The 26,063-nt window shown below is 35.2% G+C and overlaps 2 protein-coding genes across 3 annotated transcripts; one reads left to right on the top strand and one right to left on the bottom strand.

The window, feature by feature from the left end:
• The first annotated feature begins 1,680 nt into the window (after positions 1–1,680).
• LOC136821713 (uncharacterized) lies at positions 1,681–7,207 on the top strand. Its single transcript, XM_067077919.1, has 6 exons — positions 1,681–2,366; positions 3,614–3,697; positions 4,438–4,565; positions 4,841–4,960; positions 5,537–5,616; positions 6,089–7,207. The coding sequence occupies exons 1-6, from the start codon at positions 1,717–1,719 to the stop codon at positions 6,200–6,202; spliced, it is 1,176 nt and encodes a 391-aa protein (XP_066934020.1). The 5' UTR covers positions 1,681–1,716; the 3' UTR covers positions 6,203–7,207.
• A 2,976-nt stretch (positions 7,208–10,183) lies between these two features.
• LOC136821715 (organic anion transporter 3-like) lies at positions 10,184–18,205 on the bottom strand. 2 transcript variants are annotated; one of them, XM_067077921.1, is made up of 10 exons: positions 17,915–18,205; positions 16,060–16,157; positions 15,717–15,813; positions 15,193–15,327; positions 14,114–14,303; positions 13,007–13,243; positions 12,569–12,703; positions 11,875–12,072; positions 11,305–11,514; positions 10,184–10,534 (listed from the first exon to the last, which is right to left on the bottom strand). In XM_067077921.1, exons 1-10 carry the CDS (start codon positions 18,174–18,176, stop codon positions 10,519–10,521), a joined length of 1,578 nt encoding a protein of 525 aa, XP_066934022.1. In that variant the 5' UTR covers positions 18,177–18,205; the 3' UTR covers positions 10,184–10,518. The 2 variants fall into 2 exon arrangements, with proteins under 2 accessions (XP_066934022.1, XP_066934023.1); XM_067077922.1 differs by lacking the exon at positions 15,193–15,327 and having other exon boundaries at positions 10,449–10,534.
• Between the last annotated feature and the right edge of the window lie 7,858 nt (positions 18,206–26,063).

The following is a 26,063-nucleotide window of genomic DNA, read 5'->3' as shown; positions in this document are numbered from 1 at the left end:
AAATCTATTTTAAGAGAAGTTCATTCCATGTCAATAATGATTACCAACCATAAGTTGGTCTAACATCAACACCCCTCTTATTGCGACAGCCTTCTTTAAACCTGTGAATTTTTAATAAAGATCAGAATTGCTGATCGCTAATAAATGTCAAAGACGAAAAAAAAAATTTTCAATCAGCGATTCCAGCCTTCCTTTTTATCCTATCTCTAAAAAAGGTGTCGAAATTAAATGAGTTATGTCAACATTAGGCCAACTTACGGTACGGTAAGGCCCAAACATACCCCAAAATAGCAAAACATGGCTCTAATAAAACCTTAACCCAATTTTAATGTCTTGGGTTCCATTTCCCTTGAATTCTGAATGTAATTTTTTCTGCCCCTAATTCATTACATGAGTTTTTTTGAAAAAGTTTAGAAATTATCTCTGTTACTTTTTACTCTAAACTTAAATCAGAAACAAAATAAATCAGAGCCGTACAGCGAAAGTTAGGATGGCTGACAAAACAGCGATGATCGGTTGAATATCTTGCGTTTAAGTTTCATTTGGTTGCCAGGAAGTTAACGTCACACTAGCGTTCTGCCGAAATGTGTATCAAAGATTAATGCTGCAAAACTGCTTAGGGATTTACCAAGAAAAAAAGGCGCTTTTTAATGGAGCTAATATTTTCAAAAACTATGAGAAATTAACTACATTTTGAAAAGATTTGACCCGAGCCAACCTTCGAAACTAATTTGAAGAACAACTTTCCAAGAAAAAGATCTACCGGGGGGGACACACCAACCTTAATCCCCGCAAATCTGGAAATTCCCAGAAATTTTGCTGGACCTCGTACATTGACCTATTTACCAAACCTACCAACTTGAGATATTCATATTGGGTTAGATAGAAATTTTGAATCTAAAATATTGGCCCAATTTTCCAAAAATTGGAATATCAAGGAAACTTTTTTACAAAACAATACAATATTGGGGAAACAAACCGCTGAGGGGAGGCCATTGTTTTTTTTAAGAAACATGTTTTGAAGCTTTCTAGAGATTAAAATTTTACCAAAAATGTGGACTTTACCCATATGTATAGATTCTGATAGATTAGTTGATCTCACGCATTTGTTTCTAGACAGGTTAAAGTAACTGTTAGTAATACAGTGCAGAATTTGTCTAAAAACTGAAAGTTCAAGTGTATTTTCATGAAATTTATCTGTATCTTCTTGCAGATTTTCTTTGAAATTTAAATTTCCTTTATAATAAAAGTGTTCACTTTAACAGATTATCATTTTCAGTCACTAAAACAAAGAGACCGATGTTCCTGCATTAAAACATGCTATCTAATTTGACAGCCCAATTTTTAAGGTTTCGGAGCATTTTCAGAAAGTAACTTTTTCACTAAGTTGAACATGACCACCGTTTGAACCAATGTAGAATGGTTTATAAATTTGTTATCTAGAAACTGTTGCGACAGAACTGGTTATGAAAAACATTACATAGTTCAAGTGCGAAGATGGAGTATTATTATTTCAGATTATCTATGAGTGTAACAATGGATTGGTAGTCTTATCAGAGTATTAGTATATCCCTAGAAGAGGGGAAAATATTTTGTCCATCTTGCATTATAGTTCTATATATAACAAATAGATATCTGCCTCTGTACCTGATCATCTTCATTGTAAAATTTCTTCTCATTTTTAGGATTAACTATTAAAATACTAAATAAATCAAAATGCATATTGCTCGTCGTTATTCACCGCCACCACCGGATCCCTACCCATTGCCAAGTCTTCGATTGGTCATCTTGTGTGTTTCCATTGCTGTAGCGTTGAGTATGGTAGTTGTTATCTTACTCATTGATGTTCGACCGCCACCTCTATCTGATGTTTTCCTCACTACCTCCTATTTTCCACTTGGACAAAGTCTGGCATTAAAGTCACGACGATGGACTAAAAATGAAAAAACATGCACCACCTATGGTATACCGAGGCTACATTCAAATTACTCAGACACATTATGTGGACAAGCTTTATGGCAAAGTTCTGCGGAATCGGAAGAAGGCGACAGATATGTAAATAAAATCGAAACTATCTATCGCTTCTTTAATAATGATAATATTTCTTCGCAATATTTCAATCGTTACATAAACAATGGTGCTCAACTACCATTGGATCTCGACTATTACAGCGATGAGACGAGCACGGCTCCGAAAGCTGGGGAGGAGTATCGAGCCTTCAAATGGGATCCAATCCTGTTTGCGCAGAAAGAATCAGAAGCTATTGACATGTCAACGATGACACCAGCTAAAGATTATGTGTCTCCCAAAAAGTGTGAAACTAAAGAATGTCGCACTGTGTTCAGACATATTGTCTATGTTTTTAGGTGAGTACTTTTCTTTCTTCTCTGTTTACTACGTCAAAAGCTCTACAACGTACAAGAATAATTCAAAAACACAAGTATTTTATCTGTATGAATGATCGAAATACAAAAGCTTCCTCTGTAACCCTAAAGGTTACTTAGGTTTACAAACTTTTCCAAGCAGAAATTTCCTCGAGATCGGAAAATCTCGAAATTTGCGACATTTACTTTCGCGAATTTGACAAAATATTTCTTTTCGAGCTAGCATAAACTTTCGCGAATGAGGTATATTTTTAGTAGAACATTTAAGTTTTTGTGACATAAAACCAGTGTTTTTATCGTTCAAATTTTCAAAGACATTTACTTTCACGAAAGGGGTTAAAATTCGCGAAAATCGCGAAAGTTTTTGCTCGGGAGAGTTTGTACGCATTGGTAATTTTCATGAACGATGAAGTAAATTTAAATTTAATCCTTGAATGGATTATGTCTGTATGTATTTTTTTAACAACTCGCTACCTTAATTCAAAAGGGGCCTAAGTCCAGGTACCCCCACAGTTCAAAAGGGGCCTAAATCCAATTTTATGAAATTTGAGATGTTTAGTTTTTCTCAATCTCTGGCTCATTTGCTCTCTTTTGATGTGCATAACAAGTATTTTTTAAAGTTAAAAAGGCTCAAAACTTCATACTGAAGCTCTGATAAAAGTGATGTTTAATTCAAAAGAAGCCTAAGTACATCATCTTTTTACAATAAAAGGGCCTAAGTCCACCAAAATACGTTTGTTAAGTTTTAAAGTCCAATTGAATTGCAAATGGGCCTAAGTCTATGCATCTTAAAAAGTTTAATTGAAGTTTTCTTTATGTTACTGACATTGTCTTTTGTCTATCTTGAATCTAGGGGTAAGTGGCTTCATTTTGGTGTGTCATATGGCAGGTTTTGAACTTCTAAAGGTAGAAATTAACCCTCACACATTTTGCCAAATTTATGTTTAATTCAAAAAAGGTCCACTCTACAAGATTTACTAAGTTGCACCTGTTACGTACAAAAATATCTACTTTCCAAAAGAATGCCTTTTTATTGAAAAAAACAACTTATAGCTCTCTATGGCTTTCAGAAAATATTTACTTCAAAGCTTTACCATCAAAAATGGTTTCAGAATCAAGGAAAAACTTTAATTGCAATTTTCTCAAAATGACCAAAATGGACTTAGGCATCTTTTGAATTAATGTAGCGAACTATAGATCGATAAGACAGCTATACATTTCTTTCACAGGCAAAAGAATGCGTTTGCTCGATTGATAATATATGGGTTCAATCAGAGCAGAGATACAAGACTTGGTGTCGATTTTGCGGGCAGGTATGTAATTACAGTTTACTTGCTTTAATTCGATTGCATTAAGGGAAGTAATTTTCGCGGTCGAAAAAAAATTCCAAAAATCATATTTCCCGGGAATTAATTTTCGCGGTTTTGTCTTATTTTGGACATATTTCTTTCATTTTCCTAGAGATTTTTCAAATTGTTCGATATAGCGAAAGTTAGTTCCCGTGAAAATTAGTTCCCTTAAGGTATAAAGTGGTCACTTCGAATTAGAGAAAGATTCGAATTATGGAGAGGATTTTATACGATTTCACAGGTGAAGGGACCAACCTTTTAAGTTCAAATTACAAAAAGATTCGAATAATAGAGGGTCAAGTTAGAGCAAGGTTGGCTGTAGTTTGCTTTCTACTGAAAATTTTTGTAATTGTTGAACGTTTACCATAACGTTATTCTGTAGCTCCCTTCATTAAAATGAACCAAATTGAAAATAAGCGCATTGTATTTTTGTTTTAATTTGAAATTACTTGAATTGACTTCCAAACTAAGAAATTTTATACTTCTAATAACACCAGTTCTGGTTGCACCGGGTGTGTCAAAAAAGAAATCTGCCTATAATTGAAATACAAAAAACTCATGTACATACATACAGTCTTCAAATTTTGCACCTATTAATTAAAAGTAAGCTATTTTCATCAATAGCTGACATACGTAGTTCTAAACTAAAGATTATGATAGTTTTTGTAAATTGTTTTCTCTTTTCTTTTCTTAAACAACCTTAGGTTGGCGGGCACGATGGTGGATTTAATCTCACAGAACCAACCCTCTTCTCTCGATGCGTTTATCATCAACTTTCAAACATGGGTGCAGTTCGTGGTTCGAACCCTTCCTATGAAGATGGTCAACAAAGGTATCGTTTAAAAAAAACTGCTAAATCGCATTCCATTATAATCACCATTTTCACATATTCTCAAGACTATAAATGAGATAGTTTGCTTGAAAATACTTTTGAAAAATCTGCCTACATTCTTTGGTCATTTTTTTTCTCCTTTAAGGCGTCCCTCGATCGGGCAATCGTGTCCAGCTGTTCAGACTCCTCAAAAGCCGCTGAACATTCAAGTCACGGCATGAGCCTTCTGAACTTTCTGTAACCCCACATTTTGTTCTTTTTTCTTCAACTATCAGTGTATATTGGCTTCTTCCTGCTTGGTCAAGGAGTGATGTCTTTGTTCAACGTGGAATCGTGGTTCGTTTTCACGAACCTCTTCATCAATCATGTCCAGTTGCTATGGCAACACCTTGTCGGTAAGTCTCCTTATTCCTATTGGTGGAATTACTGCTGACTGAGCAGTTCTTTTATGTTAAATACCAAGACGCATTTTTTTGCAATTGATTATTAAATGGACATATAAGTACTGACGAAATTTGTAAACAAACCGTATACATCGGGATACAAAATCAAAAGAAATGTCAGATGTCAAAATAAAAAATAAAAACAAATATGGCTCATTTTTATTGTTTCAATTGTTTTACAAGTTTGTTTTGGACACATGATTTTAATTGTTCTCTTTATTGACAAGTGGTTCGCGCAATGTTTACACTTTACTACTTTTATATTCCTTTAAAGCGTGTTTTTTTTTGAGAAATCTGTTGTAAAATTTGGTTTTTTAAAACATGTAACAACACACAGCTCAAACTTGGATTTAAGACACAATCCTTGGACGTACCCAAGTTGATCATCATTCTTGGTCTGTTTGTAGAGGAGATTTTTGCTATTTAGATGAACGATTAGCCTATACTGGTCGCAGTAACGCGATGAAAAATCCCGGTTTTTGGTGACATAATGAATGATTCATTATCTTTTTTTACTTTTTACTTTAGATGCATCGGTGAAAGATTTGTACTTTTTGCTGGTGGCGTTGATGTTATTGATGGTTCACAGGACGCATATCTTCTTATCGGTAGGTCTCCCATAGATTTATAAAGCCCGAAGGGCTAGATGTCGTGCTTTGGCTGAAAAGTATGCCGGGTTAGGTAGGAAATCCTACCTAGGTCACGTGACATTACAGTAAAATTTCAGCACTTGACCAATCAGAAGCTTCGCAGTTTTTCGAAAACAATAGAAGCAATATTTTTTGCGATATTCACTTTTTTTGCTTGGAAAAGCTTAAAGCACGACATCTAGAAATCTGTGAGGTCTCTTCATTATTAAGAAGTACAAACTTTGAATACAATTATCTTAATTTTGGCAAAAGCAAAGCAAGTCAAATTTGGACACGTTTCTCTTCAAAACCTATATTTCCAGTATGCTAGATTTATAATCAAAACGGCAGCCGCAAGAATCATGCTGAAAGAAATTAAGTCTCTGTATGGAAAGAATTGTATATTCAAATCAAATAGATTGTACGATATTAATTTTGATCGTTCTTTTAGCCGTACGACGAGATGCACAACATACACACCAAGTGTCGAAGTTTGTTGACGTCCGCCGTTGAAAAAACACGTCGCCAAGCCGATACAGTTAAAGATGACATACTTTTACAATGAAAGGATAAAATTTGAATTTTTTTGCGGCGTTCTATAGACAACGTCCAATTTTATTCCCTACAATCTTCATGTGGGTTTAAATTTTTAAAATAAATACTTGGAACTCTTGTTTTTTTCAAAGTGCTCGTATAAGACATGGAGTTGAGTAATTTAATTGAATTCAATTTTTGGTCTTTAAATATTTAATACAAAAGTGAACCTTGAATAAACATCGACGTCAAATCGTTCCAAATAGTATGTATTTAAACCCTTATTACACGAAAATAAGTAGACAATGTAATTAACACAAACTTAGTCTAGCAAGCTAGACGACTAATTTATACATAGTAGAAATAAAGCAAAAAAGTAATGAATGGAACAATTTTAGTCGTCTAGAAACCTTTGTGCACTAACTCCAAACAAAAGAAAAGTGTCAATATTGCAATTATAATTTTTTCCTGCTCAAAATAATTCTTGAGAAAAAAAATATGTGTGGATTTGTGTATTGAAAGTTTTTCATTTGAGTTGATTTCGTTTTGAGAGTTTGTTGTTGCTTGATAAATTGTTTTCTCGCTACGCAAGTTTCTGCGTAGCTAGCCCCTGTATCTATAAGGCTGGAACACCGGATTCTTCCAGTCGTTTATACAAACTAAATCCCGTATTATTATTATTAGTATTGGTATTATTAGTATTACCTGCATTATAAACGACTCCAGTCTAACACAAACTAAGAAATTTCGTGGTAATTTAAACCCCTTTAATTAAAACCAACCATGGTGTCTTTGAAAAAGCTATTTGGGCTTAGGCTTTCTTTCTTTACTTCATGCTTATACGACCATGGAATATTTTTATTTCCATATTCAATTGAAGAGGGCCATTTTTACGGAGTGTGGTATTGTTTTTATTTAATACGTGGAAGAAATTTACACCTTCATTTTAATGCTTACTATTTTGGTAGGCAAAATTATTCGGAATTTTTCAGTTACTGTATTCCATTGAAAATACATTTTTATGTTATGCAATGAATTTATTTGACATGTTTTTTTGCCCCAAAAAATATCCGTACATGGGGGATGGAAGTAGTGAAAAATCTACAAAATTTGTCTTGTCCGGGGGGGGGGCTTGCTCTGTTTGGGGGTAATTTTTTTCTGTTGAGGGCAATGTTCAGGGGGTCCTTGTCTGGGGTGTTAGACCTGTTGACCGGGGGGGGGGGGGGTCAAAAACACAATGTCCGGGGTAAATATCTAAAAAAATATTATATCCTCCAACCCCCATATTCAAAGCCCATTGTACTTTACGAACTGATACTTTTCCCGAAAAAATACTACCGGGTGTGCCACAAATAAGTTACCCTCTTTGATTTGATATTGTAGGCAGTAGAAAAGAGATTTTTCAAAGATTGTTTCGGAATCATTCAGAGGAAAGCCTAACTTAAAATTTGGTGTATTACCTTTTAATTTTACTTCATTGGTTCAAAAGTTATGTTCAAAAACCTAAAATGTCAATTTTAAAAAATGCCAAAAAAGGCGAAAAACGAGAGTATTGAATTGATAGTAATGAATATAGTAGGGGGAAATTTGTAAAATCGCTCGATTTTTTTAGTCAAAGCACTTGTTATACATTTTTGGAAAGCTAAGGGGTAGGGGAATCAAAATAACTTGGGTGCCAATTTTTTCTCGGACACTTTGGTGTGATTTCGGACAAATATGACGGTCTCAGGCAAAATCATAGGGTGAAAAATTAATGAAAATTTTAGCTTGAGAAAACGGAGACCTGTTGTATATTTTTGGAAAGCTCTCAAAAAATTAAGATTAGTGATATATTGCGAGTATAGGTGATTTCAGTACCTAACTCGAGATATTGAGCTTCTGAAAGCACAAAAACTGGACAAAACAGCTGTTTCTGGCTGAAAAAAAACTGAAAACACTGTTTTTAAGGATTAATATTAAGTTTTGATCAATCATGAACATTAATCTAAAGTAGTGTTGTCGTCTCTGCCTCGTACTGATCATAAGCTTGATCTCCTTTGTTTTACAATCACTCTTCAGAGCCTAAAAAAGGGACTTTGACCAGCGATCCATTCCCAATTTTACCTGAGTGCAACCCCCGGTTTTTTGATATAATAATTTGCGTTGATTTTCTTGCCAAAAAACTTCTTTCTTTGGTAAATTTTATCTTTTGAAAGATATTCCCGTTTTTTAATAACTTGAAGTTTTTCCATGCTAATTATAATCTTTCACATTGACATCAGTAATACTCTAAATAGTACAATCAATAATGATCCAGCTTGTTAAAAACCATCTGCCAACACTAAACCAACTTAGAAAAAAGTTCTCTACAAGATTTAACATTTCTCGTTTTCGACAAGAAAGAAAGCCTGTGTTCATAAAACACTTTGACAAGTTTTTCATTAAATTGCAACTCTTGAAAATGCGAAACCTATTGTCATTATATCAAACTTATTTACAATTAGAAGCAATTTGCAGAAAAATATCTATCGCATTTTTAGGGATTGGCTGTTTCGGCAACGTTTTGATCATTATATACTTTGTTAAAATCAATAAAAATAAGTTGCTGAAAATGTCAGTGTATCATTTTCTGATCATCTTACTTGCGGGTGTGGATGCGCTTATTTGTGTGGTTTTCTCAATCTTCATAACACTGACGCACCTTTTAACGACAGACGAAAAATATCGAATGTTTTATACTTACTCAAAGAACGTTGTTTATTGTTTATTAATAATGTCATCCTGGATTCTCATGTTCATTTCATTCTTACGGTACTGAAGTATTGTGCACCCATTGACCCCGTTGTGGAGCAAGCGTAAATTCTTTATTATGCTAGTTTTGGTTTTTCTGCTATCGATAACCATTGGTATTGTACAAATTATTCAAAACGACGTAACCAAAGACGAAGGTTTTGTGAACCTTGGGTACGTCTTCACCTTTAAATGTTTCGAATATCTCATCCCATCCGTTTTCATTTCGGTCTTTTACTTCAAATCAAGATGGCATTTGAAAACGCTAACTGCCACAGTCTCTACAATCACTCAACAGCAAATTAAAAGGAGAAATAAAACGGCTTTAAAAACGTTAAAACACCTCATGTTTATATATGGTTTGACTGTAGTTCTGATTAGACTCTTTGAGATCAGCTCAGCTGTTTTGAATCTACTGTTAAAAGACGATCCTGAGACGAAAATGAAATTGAGCATGGCTTTCATCATCTTTTTTTATATTTTCTCAATCCAAAACAATATTTTGAATGTCGTCGTATATGCAATTGTAATGAAAGACTTTCGAAACTTTTTGAAGACAATATTCCTAAAATGTTTTATGAAAAAATTGGAGCAAATATAAAAACTAGTGGGCCACATTTCGAAATTTCATGAGAACTTTCATGGCTTGATTGAGTACCCTTAGGTGCCAAATAAACGCCCCCCCCGCTTGTTGATTTTTCGATTTTTTTCCAACCCCCCGGACGTTATTAGGACCCCCCCGTTTATTAATTTTTGAAAAAATTCCCAGCTCCCAAAAGGAAAGTTTCTTGTTTTACTCTAAAAAGCCTAAATTTAGTCTATTTTGACCCTTTTTAGGGTTTTTAAAAGTCCATTTTCCAACCCCCCGGTAATTAGGTCCCCCCCGTTATTTGATTTGAAAATTTTTTCCAACCCCCCCCCCCCCGTTTATTCGAACCCCCCCCCCTCGTTTATTTGGCACTTAAGAGTACCGTGAAAAGCACATACCGAAATCATATTCCGACCTGTGCCGACCAAATCGAGATTCTATTCAGCTCACAATCCACGCAGAGTAAATTAACCATGATGGCAATCCAAGGTCTTCGATTAAGTTAGAAGTTGTTATTTTTATTCGCGTCGTTGAAAACACAACTCAAAAATATCATCAACGCTTTTTAAAAAGATTCAGGAGAGTCAAAAGTCCCCGTCGGCCGTCAAGGTCAGTGCCACCCCCCTCGGATCAAAAAAAGTCAAGAAGTGCGTATATTATCCAAAAAAGCATTTTTCTATTGATAAAGTACCTTACTTTTTTCCATATTTTTACCAGAATAAAAAAGAGTAGAACCCGATTTAGGATCCATTTAATATTTACCAAACACAATTTATAAACTAGAATATAAAAGTTGCTGTGAACTTTATTAAATGATGTGTGTCTTGAAATCAAGTTTCAACATTCAAATAATACCCAGTCTTCACACAAAGATGCATACATTAGCCATACAATCATATATCTTGCAATTATTCGATTTCAGACTGCAACCTTCTCTCATAGCCATCTCATCAATCTTCTTGTACAGCATATTTTTTTCATGGGACATTTTATTTCATTTCAGCCCTAGTGATGAAAAAAATGACGTCCTTAAAATAATTGAACATAGCGAGTTTATGTATTAGAGGAAATCGAAAGAGAGGATCATTTGATTGTTGTCATATGATGTGGGAAAAGTTTTAGTGTTTTCTCAAATTTGATTAGCTTCTTCAGAAATAAAACAAAGTGAACGTCTCCAAATCACCGTCCACTTTGCTCGACGATGGTAAAAATGAGGAAAGACAAGACAAATAGTTGATCTTGTAAGATACAGCCTAGAACTTAGACCCCTGAAGATGGATCGCAAAAAAATAACGTACATGAAGAACTGAGGAAATACTTTAGGCGTACTAACTTTCACGAGCAGAAACTTTTGCGGGGTCGAAAAATCGCGAAATTTACGACATATACTATCGCGAATTTAACGAAAAAAAATTTTTTTGCGAGCATCGTAAACTTTCGTGAATGAGGTATATTTTTAGTATAAAATTAAGGTTTTCGGTGCATAAAACCTGTTTTTGATCATTCAAAATTTACTCAAAGCATGATAGACTTTTGCATAATATCTACATTAAATTTAACCCTTCATTTGAGTAAATTTTCTTTTCAGATTATTTTTCGCGAGCATAAACTTTCGCGAATTGCCCTTTCAAGAATTTTCAAAACATTTACTTTCACGAAAAGGGGCTAAAATTCGCAAAAATCGCGAAACTTTCTGCTCGCAAAAGTTTTTACGCCTAACAAAGTTTGAATTCAACAAGGATGTTATTGATGATATGAAACATTAAATCACATACCCTTTGTCTTCTTCGTTATCTTCGAAGCCATCATCCAGAGCAAGATCGATGGTATCTGTTAGTTGAAAAACACCAATGGCACAGATGGTGCATAAAACACCAACAATCAGATATGGAAAATAAATCGCAACAGCGTAAATAAAATCCGCTTGTGCTGCAATCACTCCACCGATACGTGACATTATTGACACAAAGCCATAAGCTGAAGATCTAGATCGAGAAATGTGAAGTCTATGAATTTTTGCTTAGCTTGAATATAGCCCTTTTAATTTCAAAATACCCAAGCTTAATGTTCTAATTCTGCTCCGTCTTTTAACTTAAGAGGCTTAAAAATGGTTAAAATCCTAAAAAAAAATGAATTTTCCTGAAGACTCAGGATTTCTATTTTGTGGAGTATATCTTTTCATAAAGATATTGTGATCTTCATGGTACCAAAAATTTCTTCGAATTAGAGAAAAATTTGAATTATAGAAAGTATTTTAAATCACTTTTCAGCTGAAGAGACTAATATTTCAGTTTGATTCAAATTGTAGGGTTTCGAATTGGAGAGATATGACTGTAGCCTAATACCTTATGACAGTCGGGTAAGATTCAATTGAAAACATCATGACAGAATCCCATACACAAGTCACACCCAGAACAGAAAATATTGCTAGTGCCGTTAGAACTGATCCGACCATAACTTCTGCAACATGTAGGATCGTGAAAAGCAAAGCAAAAATAACTGATGCAACGAAAAAAATAATGCTTGATTTGCGACGACCAAATCTGAAACAAAAATAACAAGAGAATTGATAGAATCATCAAAGTCTCTCTCCAGGTTACAAAGCATCTAAAAGTCAAAATAGTCTAAAAGTCGGAATTCTCCCATTTTTGGGGAAACCACGTAAATCAAAAAAACTCATAAACCCTATTACACATTTTTTTTATAATCAACTCCAATTTTCGTGTCAGAGCTGGGGTTGCTTAGCATTCTAGCTCATTTTCTGAAAATTTGCTTTTACCACCCGCTGATGTTATACTGTATTAATGCTTACTGTGTCAAGAGCTATCGTTTGCCATGCTTAGATTATCGAAATTGTTTTTAATTTATGAGGTAGTGGAAAAATATGGCTAATTTCAGGGCTCCAGTCTCTTAGCAACCTTCAGACAGAATCAATTGCCTTCCTCTTCTTTTCTGGGGCTTACAGTCAACCTGTACTCGAATTTTCCCTGATTTTTTCCTAGAAATAATTCAATAAAAGAGAGAGTCAAAATTACTTACTTTTTATTAACGATCCAAACAACAAATTTGGTCAAAGCACTTCCAAGACCTGTTAACATCATATTCAACCCAGGGCTACCGTCAAGTAATGTTAATCCAAAGATGAAAACATAATACGAGAAACCCATGGTCAACCTGGATATAAAGTGATAAAGGAGACTAGTTTTGCTAAATTTAGCCCAGAATAATCAACGATTAGTTCTCGTGCCGAAACCAATTACTTTTAATTTGAAAAACAACCTTTTTGACTAAAAGTTTATTTTAAGGCAAAGTAAAGATTAAGCGAAAATTAGCGCCCTCAAAAGATGCATGAAAATTGATACTTTTAACTTTCGGTATAGGGACTTCATAAGGGATCGCCTCTACGAATTCGAACATTTGCTTTCATAATGGCAGAAATTACATAACTTAACAAAACACGAAAACTTCTTTATTTACCAACAAAATCCGAAGAAAATTGTTTTCATCCGTGTCGGTTTCATTCGAAACAAAGTTGCATAATTATATTTCATTGCGTTCGATTTCATTTCGCTTTCTTCCCTCTTTGCAGCTTCTTCGAATAGAGAAACATCAGGTTTTGGTCTTTTATTGAATTTGGCGATTTTGTTGATCGATTTTATGGCTTCGTCAGTTTTTCCGTGAATTAAAAGCCATCGAACACTCTCTGTTGTGAAACTGTAAAGATAATATTAAGGTACAATCATGTTTTGACTGCATAAAATAAAAGTTGATAGCCTTAAATACCCGGGGGGGGGTACTAGAGTTGTGAGCTGACGGGGGGGGTGCCGCCCGACTTTCGAACTTTGGACCCTTACCGGGACTAAAAAGGAGATAACAGAGGAAAATTTTGGGAATTTTACGACCCTTAGCGGGAGAAATTTGACCAATTTTGATCAAATTTTGATCTTTCAGAGGGTAAAAAGTTGAAATTTTCCTATTTTTCCGACCCTTAGTGGGACTGAAATTAGATTTTCTGATTTTTCCGACCCTTAGCGGGACTTTGGAAGTCCAAAAAAGGTACCCTTAAGGGCGGCACATACCGTACACTCCATTTGCCTAAGTACCCCCCCCCCCGGGCTTAAATAATCCAACAAATACAGAGAGCGAATTGACTTTTTCAACCTTTTTCTTTTTCAAATAGAGATATTTGAAGAGTGCCTTATCGGGGAAAACTTCGTCAGGGAAAATTTTCGTCGGGGGAAAATTAGTCATTTGCTGGTAGTTGGTAAACGCATTAAGGCCGGGAAAAATTTTCGTCGGGGAAAATATTCGTCACTTGTCCAAAATTTCGTCACTTTTCCCCGACGAAGTTTTCCCCGATAAGGTATAGTCTTTATTTTATGGTTCAGCTCCCGGTTCAGCTCAGATGAATATTGAATGTAGTGAGGATTGGAACTGTGAACCCCTGGTTCGTGACACTAATGCCTTGTTCCATTAGGCCATCGCATCTCAAAAGAGCTTTCTTTACTGCTCAGACCTATTTACTAATAACCTTCTGAATTTCACATCCTCCCTTCAGGGCTTAATTGTATTTACACAACTTACAACATAAGAATGACAAATGGTAAAAAGCAACCTCCAGTCGTCAGATACATATCTTTCCAATAAGGTACCACGTAATATAAAGCACCAAGGATAACATTTCCAGTTGTCCAGTAAGGGAAAATTCCTACAATGGTGCGCCATGAAGTCCCCATAAACTCCAATGTGTAGATGAGATTCAGTACTTGATATGCTATGAAATAATATGTTTTGATTTGATAATTGATAGCACAGAGGTAAAAAAGAGGTCCCTGGTACAGTCCTTAGTCAATCCGATACCAATTGAATACTGTATAAGAACATAAGGCTTCGATGGCCAAAATAATAAGTTAAGAACATTTTAAAGGCTTTGCGAACTCTTAGCACCCAATTTTTTAGGACAATGGACAAACATGCTCGCAAAATGTGAAGATAAAAACATGTTAGAACATTTCAGTATTAAAACTATGAGGCTTCAAAAATTTTGGATGTTCTTATAAAAAAACGTGTACACGATCTTCTTATCCTTTTCCCTAACCACAATGTCATGTTGAATAACCAAAAAAATCAAGCATTGCATACTTTATTATTTTATTTATTAAATTCTCTTTAACCACCAAACAATTTGGTATATATCAGTCATACGTCAGATCTCTAATCTTCACCTTATATAGTAAAAGTATTTACTAAATATTTTTTTGTCATTGTTTTGATGCTGGAGACATACATACTGAAATTAGGACTAATGTTAATCAAGACTAGTTTTAGTTTTGGGGTCTCATAATGATTTTACCTGAGGCAAGTCCGAAATTCATTTTCAAAATATCAAATTAGTGTAACTTAGTGTAAATATGTGTAACAACATTTTCGACAATACGATCCCAGAATACAGTCACCAGCCTTGGCTATTACTGTGCTTACCCAACAATTCGAAAGTTCCCTCAATAATCGTTTGCTTTTTCCTGAGCAATGATTGGCTCATTTAAGTCAATTACATCATAATTTTAAATTTCATCAACTAATCAGATCGATTTGATTGTTATTGGGTAAGTACGGTAGCTAGTATAGCTTGAATACACTTAGACGAAAGCAGCCACATTTACCACCGATTCCCGCACCGACGATGAAACGACAAGCAAGCATCATTTGCCATCCATTGGAAAAAGATTCCACGAATATAAAAATGGATGTGATTACAACAGACCCTAAGATACACTTCCGACGACCGAACCAATCACCTTGAAAATAATTAAGAGAAGAGGAGAAAAAATTGGTATTTGCTATGGGAGCGCTACTTCCTTAGGCAAAAAAATAAATAAAAATAGGTGTTTGATAAGTGCATAGGCGGTTTTAGACCCTGTCAAACTTATCAGGGGAAGAGATTAGTTATTGTAATGTTCCGACGTACTTGCTCTATTATCTTACAGTGAAGTGTAAACCTTGTAAAAAGTCGTTTTTTTTTATTTAAAACAGCAACAAACAGCAAAAAAAGTCAAGATAGTATAATATGGATACAAAAAAACACCAAAATTGGTACTGTGAGATCAAGAATAAAGTCATGCAGTCGGGGTTTAGAAAAATGATTTTCGAAGATTTCAAATAAGTGATTAGAAATATTCTCATTTACCCAATTGCCCATTAACAGCAGCGCCAATAACCATGCCAACCATTTGTGCAGTCTTTATCAATGTTGGAATTGCTGCTTTGTCGCAAATCAAGCCAAACTAAGGTTGAAAAAGAGTGCTTAAAGTTAAAGTCTAACAAGAAGAAAGAAGTTCTCCAAAGAAACATTCAAACAGGCAAAAAGTTTATGCATAAAATGATGGTTCTTAATTAAGTATTTTTTCTGTTTCCCATCTCTATTTCTAGCCTCGTACAGATTATTATCCCATAGGACAACCATGTTGGCACCAAGTTTGTGCTGTCCACAGATTTCTGTAAATAAGTCCATGGTTCTGTCAAGAGAATACCTCATAGATGATGGTGTTGGTATTTCCCCATTCAATGGTATCGTTCACACCAAGAGGTGAACAGTCTTTGAAAAGTCGAACTGTCTGCGATACGTTGGCTGAAATAAGAGTAATGCTTTAACAACTTCTAAAAAACCAATGATCAAGTCTCGCCCTTATCAGACAATACATGTTTTTTATAAGCATAACATTTAAGTATATATAGGCTCATTTTTTGGTACCCAGACAATGACTCCATTGCTCTGATATCAGGTAGACACTTGCTTATAAAAACATGTCTCTCATACGAGCGTCAAAAATGGTCTATCAAACAAATCATTACAGAGGCCCCCCGCTCAGCGGACCCAAAATTCACGCCATCACGCCAAATTTTTTTTCGATTTCACACCATCACGCCTAAAAAAATTGATTTTCACGATCACGCCACACTTTTTCGATTTCACGCCATTGTGCCTAGACAATTTAGTTTTCACGCTCGTACCCTGGATAATTTCAGTTTTAGACCACGCTTTTACCCATTGGTATAATATGGTTAAAATGCCATTATAACCTTAATTCTTGCTCAAAAATGTGTCTCTTGTTTGATATTCAATTTTTGATCAAGTTGTTCGCCATTGTTGTACCTACGGCTGATGAGTTGGGGGGCGAAATATTTGAGTAAATTAATGGTGCCCACCAAGGTCGGGCAACGGAGAAAAGTTGAGTTTTGAGGGGTTCAAAGTGCTATTTTAGGACCCATTTTGAGTCACTTTGAAAAGGAATTCATGTAAAAATGATGAAAACTTTTAAAAATAGCTTTTCTTAGTAAAAACGCGAGGGGCCATGTCCCCCTGGTCCCCCGTTGACAAGACCAATGGGCATTAGTGTGAAGAGCTTCCAAAAATGGGAAAGAGGAGGCGCAACCATGGTTTGCGCCGACAGGGGAAATTTTCAATTTTTGACCCTTTAGTATGGCTAAAACCACCCTCATTTACCCAATTTTTTCCAGAATATAGTTTAAACATCAACGAATTCCTTTCATAAGGCCAATCTGCTCAAAATTACACCCCTTAATAAGCCTGTTGCTTCTTTATGTTTTAAGCCTTGCTTTCTACAAATATATATCATCCTGAAATAAAGGACCTGTTGCATCTAAGAAAGAAAGGAAAACTTTAGTTACAGAGGAGGTGCAACCATGGCTTCTCGCGCCGACAGGAGAAACTTTCAATTTCCGACCCTCTCATGCTGATAAAATACGCCCTTGTTTTTACTCAAAACAAAGTTGTTTGTAGCTTTTTACTAGTAGCTTAACTGAACCTTTTTAGCATTCGACTTCATTTCGAAGACTAGCTAGCAACTGCTAAAGATAACAGGAAGTTACATGGATAAACGGTAGATGAACGAAACTGTTTCCACATTTTCTTTTAAATTATATAATGTGATCTATAGGAGGCACCACCATAGTCGGGCCGACGAAGAAAATTTTGAAAATTAGACTCTCTGGAGTGGCTAAATTGGACATAAAATTACGATTCACGTAATAAATGTAACTTTCACGATCACGCTGAACTGCAAATTTCACGCCATCACGCCTGAAAAACTCGATTTCACGATCACGCCGGCACTTCATTTTCACGCCATATTTTTCAAAATTTCTGGCCATCACGCCACGAAAAACCCTCCATCACGCCATCACGCCACGAAAAACCCTTACACGCCATCACGCCAACCGCTGGGGGGCCTCATTACAGAGAGATTCAAATTATAGAAAGTATACTAGGATGATTTTTCTTTAATGGAGCCTGGGAATAAGTTTGAAATATAGAAATATTTGAACAATAAAAGTTTATTGTAAATAAAGAAATATGAGGATTACTAATCGGATTAATTTTTGTAGTCACTTTCCACCAATCTGTTTTGCCGAATGAAAAAGTCACAGCAACAATACTCCAGCCAATGAAAACCTTCGGAACCAGAATTGAAAAAATGAGGAAAAATTGCCAACGCCCAACTTTGCCGATAGAAGATACAACAAGATCTTGATAGCTGATTGGTGTTGATGAGGGCGGATGGGCGTTTTGTTCTTTGTCATCATCTATATTTGCCTTTGCTTTGAGTTTAGCATTGTTTGTGTCCATATTTTCTAGAAGCTGTGTGTTCTTCAGAAGTCTGAAAAAGTAACGATTGTTTATTGGTCTTTTCCTAGCTCGTTTGGTGATTGTATACCAGCTTATGGGTGGGAATTGCCCCCGCTTATTAATTTTCGAAAATTTTTCGGACCCCCCCCCCCCCCCCGTTCTTATTAGGACCCCCCGTTTATTAATTTTCTAGTTTTTTGTTCTTGAGTTGAAGTGTAAATCAGGCTTAATCCATTTCGAACGTTCGTTCATAGAAGTAGGTAAAAGGAAACTTCTACATATTTTCAGACCCCCCCCCGTTTATTCAGACCCCCCCCGTTATATTTTGCAAAAATTTCGGACCCCCCCCTTTTATTCAGACCCCCCCTACTATTCGGGACCTTAGAGTAAGCATGATATACAACCCTCGCTGATAAACATTCTGTAAAAAGGCCAGTATCGTGAAATTGGAGAAACCACTTCTATCCTCAATAGATAGAATAGAAAATTTCAGGGTTTGAGGGTAATAATATACAAAATAAAACCACTTTGACCATGATTTTCCCTGAAAAGAATTTAGATATCTGGAAAAAGTTAAACTGCAGTGTGTCCCAGCGGACAAAATTTTTATTTAAAGTAAAATCCTCGAAACTTATTTTCTAAACTTGAATCAATTTCTAAGATGATTGAATAAATTTCGGAGATTGAAATATTGAGAATGCAAAGTCATAAAATTTCGCATATGAGGATTTCACTTTGTATGAAAATTTTTCCGCTTTTTTTTTTGGAACACACTGTATACTGTAAGTACTACAGATTCCCATCTACTCTTAGGTACCAAATAAACGCCCCCCCCCCACTTGTTAATTTTTCGATTTTTTTCCACCCCCCCCCCCCCCGGACCTTAATAGGACCCCCCCCGTTTATTAATTATTATTATTAATCAGCAGCCTCCGATTATACTAATTTCGCGTTAAAAGATAAAAAGGGATGAAGAAAATAACTCCTCAATATATAGTACATGTTCCCAACGAAGTTCGTAACGCAGCTCGATATAGTTTCCCACTTGACACACATAAAACAACTTCTAAAATTTCAATGAAAGATGTTGTGGTGATTTTTTTATATGTTTATAACTAAAGTAAACAATGGTACAGAATCCGACACCTTAAAGAGGTTCAAATGGTCCCTTAGTTTTAAGAATCGACAAATTCGTTTATTATTAGAAAAGAAACTATCCATCTTGGTTTATAAAGGTATCGCCTTATAGAGGGGCAAACAAAGAACTTAAGTGTGTATTAAGTGTTATAACGTTATGTCTGTTACACATCGTGCTGATCTAGACTAGAAAATAGAAGACTATTGACTCAGGGCCCACGCCACCGGACCCCCACACTTTTTTTGCAAAGTTAGACTTTTTGGTTACGCCTCCTTAGACTCTATATTTATGGCCCCCACTTTCAATTTCATGGCGTGGGCCCTGGCTATAGACAGCAGTAGAGTCCTAAAGCTCAAAGCTTACGAGAAATGTTATTTTGTTTGAACTATGAAAAACGTCTTGAACAACTTGGTAGTCCATGGTGGAAAGGTTACTTATGGACTGGCCTTAAGGGTTGGGTTTTCACCTTTCTAAGGGTCAGGACTTTGAAGCTCAGTCCACAGTTTCTCTTCCAACCCTAGTTTCCCCGTCTCGCTCTGAAAATTTGATTTGAGGGTATTTAAAGAGGTTGGTTGGTCGTTTATTGTTCTTATAAATGAATGACATAAATCCCTGTCAAAGCACAAGTATATAAAATCTATTTTTATAGTGATCATTCCACATTATCACTTTCATTTGATACCAGCCTTTAGCTTTACACAGATGTTATTATTTGAACATAGCCAAGATCTTTTAGTCTACACAATAAAGAGCTCCAGGCATTTTGGAGTTTCACTCTTCGAAACGAGAAAGATATGACGCACCCACTTTTTGCTTTATAGGACATACGGGAAATTTGGGCTAAAGGCTCATGCTCCCGGGGGGGGGGGGGGGGTACTTAGGCAAAAATAGGTGCTGGGTATGTGCGGACGGTAAGGGTCGGGTTTTTCACCTTTCAAAGTCTCTCTAAGGGTTACAAAAATCAGGAAATTTCAAAGTAGTCTCTCTAAGGGTGGGAAAAATCACGATTTTTAGAAAAAAAAATTGATTTTGAGAGAAAAAAATTACAAAAAAGTCTCACTAAGGGTAGGAAATTTTTCAAAATCTGAGAATATTTTTCGAAAAAGTCTCTAAGGGTCACTTTTTCACTAAAATTTGGTCTCTCTAAGGGTCGGTTTTCGGAGGTCCCGTCCGCACATACCCCTCATTCACCAACCCTAGTACCCCCCCCCCCGGCTCATGCTAAGTATCGAAATATGTTTATTTTTTTGCAAATTTGAGCCTTGGTGAGCACGGTGGTACCTCTGACAATATCTTAACCAGTGAAACGATCATTTATCACACCAATATAATGTTTTTATATTGATACCATGGGACGTTGCCATAAACAATCGTTTCATTTTCTGTAAGAGGTGAACAATCTTTTGACAATTTCACTGTTGTTGAAACATTGGCTGAAAATGAAAAAGAAGGCTGCCCAAACAACAAGTTAGCTGGAACAATGCAAAATTCTTATTTGAAATGCTGGTGAATGAGCTATTACGAAACAACTGAAATAACGAAGATAATTCCTTTCAAATTAGGGGTTGCACTAAGTATATCATCTAATAATGAAACTTTTTTTCAAATTTACAGATCTCTGAGAAGAGAGCACTTTAAGGGAATTTTTCATTTTAACTTAAGGTTAGCTAAGATAAGAATAAATCTTAGAAACATGCAAAATATTGAATTGTACACGTTTCAAGGACAAACTATATCAGAACATGACTTAAGAACACTTTAAGGCTTTTCGGGGTCTAAAACACCCGATTTCTTAAGAAAATTGACGAAAAAATGTTCAACAAATGGTGAAAATAAGAACATAAGAACTTTTTTTGGGTTAAAACTCAAAAAGTTAAGGGCATCCCAAAATGTTGGATGTTCTTGTAAAAAACGAATTGTATCAGACTTGCAGAATCCATAGAAACAATCTATTTCCACAATTCAGTTTTGTCAAAAGTAAACCTCACAGAAAGAAACTATTATTCCCTGAAAACTTGCTCCAGTTCCATTTTCCTTAATTTATTGCAGTAGGTTACTTTCTTCAGATTTTGAGTTGATAACCATCCTTGTCACAATGAAATTCTAAAATACAGTAGAGTCTAACTCGAAAGTCCTTTCAGTTAAAAATGCCTCCCATAAACCTTATTTCATATCTCCAAATCTCCTTAACTTGAACAATTAGTTTGCGTCCCCCGTCCGTGTTCGAGTTATGGAGACTGTACTGGAGTAACCATCATTCACTCGAATCAAGTGAGCTAATGAAACATTTTGTTTTCGACTAAACTTAGTTTAAAAATAAGTTTATTTACATATTTACCCCAGTTGGTAAACAAATGTTTCAATGAAAATAGAATACCGCTTATAACACGGAAATAAGTAAACATGTAATTAACACAAATTAAGAAATTTTGTGTTAGTTAAAATCCCTTTAAATAAAACCAGCCGTGGTGTCCTTGAAAAAGCAAATAAAATTCGTTTTAATGTTTTGTGTGTTAATTTCAAGGTAGTTGAATACTTACCTAGTAATATTCGTGCAATAAGGTAGTGATTCAACGTCACCTGGCGGTGGGTAATGGAAAGCAAATTATACTTATGGTACATTGAATTATTGTCTGCCTTGGTACTATCTACACTAAACTCCTATATACTATACTACTGTCTGTTCTAGTACTATTTATACTAAACTATCACTATAGTAGCCTCTAGTGTTTCTATAAGCCACAACATTGCACCTTTCATTGCGTTTAAAGCACGAATGGCTAGAGTAGAAGCTCTATACTTTCCCAGGCAATAAAAAGTGAAACCACTTACCTTAAGAGAGGAAATTTTGGCGAATGAACCCATTTGTCAATTTTGGTGCAATTTGGCGAAATTTATTTTGGCAACCGACCCATTTTTGTTCAATATTTTAGCTGAAAAAGAGGAATAAAAGGGTTTTTAGGAGAAATAGAGACTGAATTGAAAGAAAATAAGATTTGGCGAGAATTTATTTTGGCAAATGACCTATGAATTTAAATTTGGCGGAAATAAATTTTGGCGAATTTGGTGAAATCTTTAGGCAATTCGCCAAGATTTCTTCCCTTGAGGTATTTCCCATCCAGAATGCGCCTAGAACGCGCGGCAATCATGACGACAGCTGTCGTGATTATTCAACATCAATTGATTAGATTTTAAATGAGTTTTTTCCTCACATAATGTCATTAACAGCTCATCCTGAAAAAAGAAGATAATAATTCAAGACATTAAAAACCCATCAAATACCTGTGTTAATACATGCGATATTGCATGATGTTTTATTATGGTATGATCTATAACTTGATTGATATTTCGCCACCAATCAAAAGTGCTTGACTAGAACTTAAAAAGGGCATATGTCGTGACGAGATTTTTGATTCCGGTTGATCGTTGAAAAGAGCACTTGGTTGTCCTCCAGAATCTACCTACTTTTAACATACCCTTTATCAATTAGCCTCCGTCTCAGAACGCGGTCAGAAAATTTTGCGGATAATTTCACAGCGAAAATGCATCCAGTGAAATGTGAGTAATGTATTATGATTCAAGTCGACTGACATAATTATACACATAATACATGTTACAAGTTCTGTCTACGGATTCTCAAGCTCGGTTATAATAAAACTATTACATGTTAGTAGCAGACCCGACTGACCAATGTTATGTAGCAGGTTGAAACATGAGTTTCTGCTGGAAAGATGCAGTTTGTTTTCAAGTTAAATCTTCAAAATAAAACAAACTGTGTGGGTTTCTTTACTTCCAAACAACCTACCAATAGTTTTGGAAGACTCCATAATAAAGGAAAATGGCTCTTCTTGTGGATTGACTTTCTGATACCCCATATAAACACGATGTGACATGAAAGTAAGAGACATATTTGTTGGTTTTTGTATGATTTGTTGACTCATATATCTCATGGCAAATGGGATAGCAGATGACTTTTCATGTATTGCTTGGCTCTACATATGATACCTATAACTTTGAACACCTCCAGAATGTTGAAAAAAGCATTTTACGAGATAACTTTCAATTAAAATTTTCATGGAAATTTTTAATAATCGACAGATTTGGCTTGGCGTCAGTTTTGTTTGGTTGATGTTTGGTATCGTGGTCATTAAAAGCAATGAAATGCCACACAGTCACTCTACACATGATGCCTCCAGCCATGATTGGTATCCAGAATGTTGGAAAAAAAACATTTTACGAGAAATTGTTGATAGAAATTATATTGACTTATTTTTACAATTTTGGCGGTGTGGGTTTACGTAGTTGGTTGATAATGTTTACACTGTGGGATGGTTTTCAAAATACTGTTATATTGATTGTTGTTTGTTGGAATTGATTACAGTACCAAAAAAAGGAGAACCTTTTTCTGATAAATACTTTATTTTTTTCATGAATCGAAAAAACCGTGTGGATAGTATGTCTTGTAGTAACCAATACAGTGTCTGTTTTCAAATTTTGAAAGCTCTATACCTACTGAATTGAAGCTCTGACTAGCTCTGTTTTTAAAACTTTGAGCCATGTCTTTTCTTTGTTGCCATATTAAAATAGATTTTTAATTGTCGTAATGTAAATTTATGTAAAGTTTAGTTTTTTGAGTTTAGTTCATCAGTAGTACACACAGTAGTATTTTTTCAGTAATCCTTTCTTGTAAATATAGTAACATTTAACCAGACTGATTGCCCTCATTATATTCGAATTTATATTTTTTTAGGACTGATAAGTACATATTTTTAAACACCAAAACAAAGCAAACAACACGCCAGTTCTTTCTGGACAAATATATATGTATACTTTATTGTGTGTTTTGAGTTTATTTTATCAACCCTCTCAACTGCTGATCTTTCACTATCATTTAGGAGTATAGAATGGGCTTCCATAGTACCATTTTCTCTAAGCATTTTGTGCAAATTTTCAACAAAGTAGACTTCTTCACTGTCCTTGTCCCTTATGTTAAAGTTGTTCTGATGGAGCATGGAGGACATTGCTATTTTTGGTAGCCTTCACATATCAATAAGGAGCTTTGGTGTAAATGTTTTTTCAGATGAAATCATACTAATCTGAAACTATTAGGCCTTTATGAACTTTCTAGAACAATAATCTTGCTCCAATCTCGAGAAACACTGGAAAAATAGGTTAGCATTCCCTGCCATAATTTCACAGATTTCCTCTGCTTTCTGCTTGAAAACGCTGTCGTATAGCCGAAAACGAAAGTGAAACTGTGAAAACGTCTGCAAATTCGGGCCCAGTCCTCTTCCGAGACGGAGGCTAATAGCAACAAAAATGTCCATTTTATATACCGTATTACCTCGAATAAGCGCCTCCTCCCTCTAGGTGGGGGCGTAATCATAGTGGGAGCCATCAATCTTTTTTTTGGGCTTGGAGGTGTTCTGAAAATTTTAAGTGGGGACCCTATGCAGGTGCGGTAACTTTTTTCAGTAGGGGGTTGGAGAGTTTTTTAGTTTTCTCATTTTGTCTTTCCGTCCTCAACCTAGCTCATTAATACAATAGAAAAAATTTTAAAAATTTTCTTTTTTCTTTTCAAGTCTTGCCATCTCCATGCTATAGTCCTCGGGAGATTTGACTGGGATTTTTAAAAACCTTTTTTTCAGGTGGGGCTGGCCCAACAAGGCGGGGTTGGGGATGTCTTTTTTCAGGTGGGGTTGGAGAGGTGCTACCCACTATAGTACCAGTGGATACCCCTTAAAACCCACAATAAAAAGTGGTACCCTCTATCTCATTGTTTAGTTGGAGTGTAAGGCTGAAACTTTTTGTGTTGAAAGTACGTTGTCTATGATTGTCTTCCCTAGCAGTGATGTTTTGTAGAAAACAGTTTTCAGTTTTTCACGAGGAAGTGAAAAAGTGCAGTTTTAGCTATTTACCCCTTAAAACCTACAAAATGGTTTTTCTTTTCTCGAATAACTTTTTACAAAAAGTTCTTTGACCTCAAATTTTGAACGTGATTCACTGTAAAGTTACTAATTTATGAATATACCACTAGTACCTAAATGATCTCAAAAATATGTGTTAAAATCACAATACCTTAAAACCTACAAAAATAAGGCTAAAAACCACAAAGTCCGACCCTTGCTAACGGGATACTCAAGCTGATGGTACAAATTTGGTGTTCTTCGTGATTCAATGGTTTCAAAGACTTTGCTAGAAATTCATTCCCCAACAATTTTTCATTTTTCAGGATCATCCCATAATGCAATTGTGTGTGTGTTTTTCGTCAAAAACGGTACGAAAGGCAAAATCTTCATTCGCTTCTTTTGACCTATATGGTTCTAATTTTTTCAAACTCCATCAAATTTGTGGACATTTGGTATGCAACATGACCAGGTTTGAGAAAGTCGATTTCAGATTTCATCACCTAAAGTGCTTTCAAGTAGATTTAAGGGCCTGTCATTTCGTTGGGGTCTATTCACGAGATAAAATGATTTTTTTCATACCCCATAAGTATAGGTATCTAAAACGTATAGGTTTATGACCTTAAATTCAATTGTGTAATTGTTAGGTCCAAAAAAACCTGATTTTTTGAGGGTTTGAAAAATTTTGAATAACTTGCGAATTTTAAGATACTTTAGCATCTTTAAAATCCTTAAAATTGGTATTTTAAAGACATTTAAGAGGTTTAAAAAGTGAAACATACCACATAAAATTAATCTGGTAGTATGAAAGCCAAAAATGCAACATTGTGGTTTTAAGGGGTA

Source organism: Clytia hemisphaerica, unplaced genomic scaffold (assembly GCF_902728285.1).
Source record: "Clytia hemisphaerica strain Z4C2 unplaced genomic scaffold, Clytia hemisphaerica genome assembly, whole genome shotgun sequence".
Lineage (NCBI taxonomy): Eukaryota > Metazoa > Cnidaria > Hydrozoa > Leptothecata > Clytiidae > Clytia > Clytia hemisphaerica.
The sequence above is the reverse complement of the archived record's forward strand: the minus strand, read 5'-3'. Positions and strand labels throughout refer to the sequence as shown.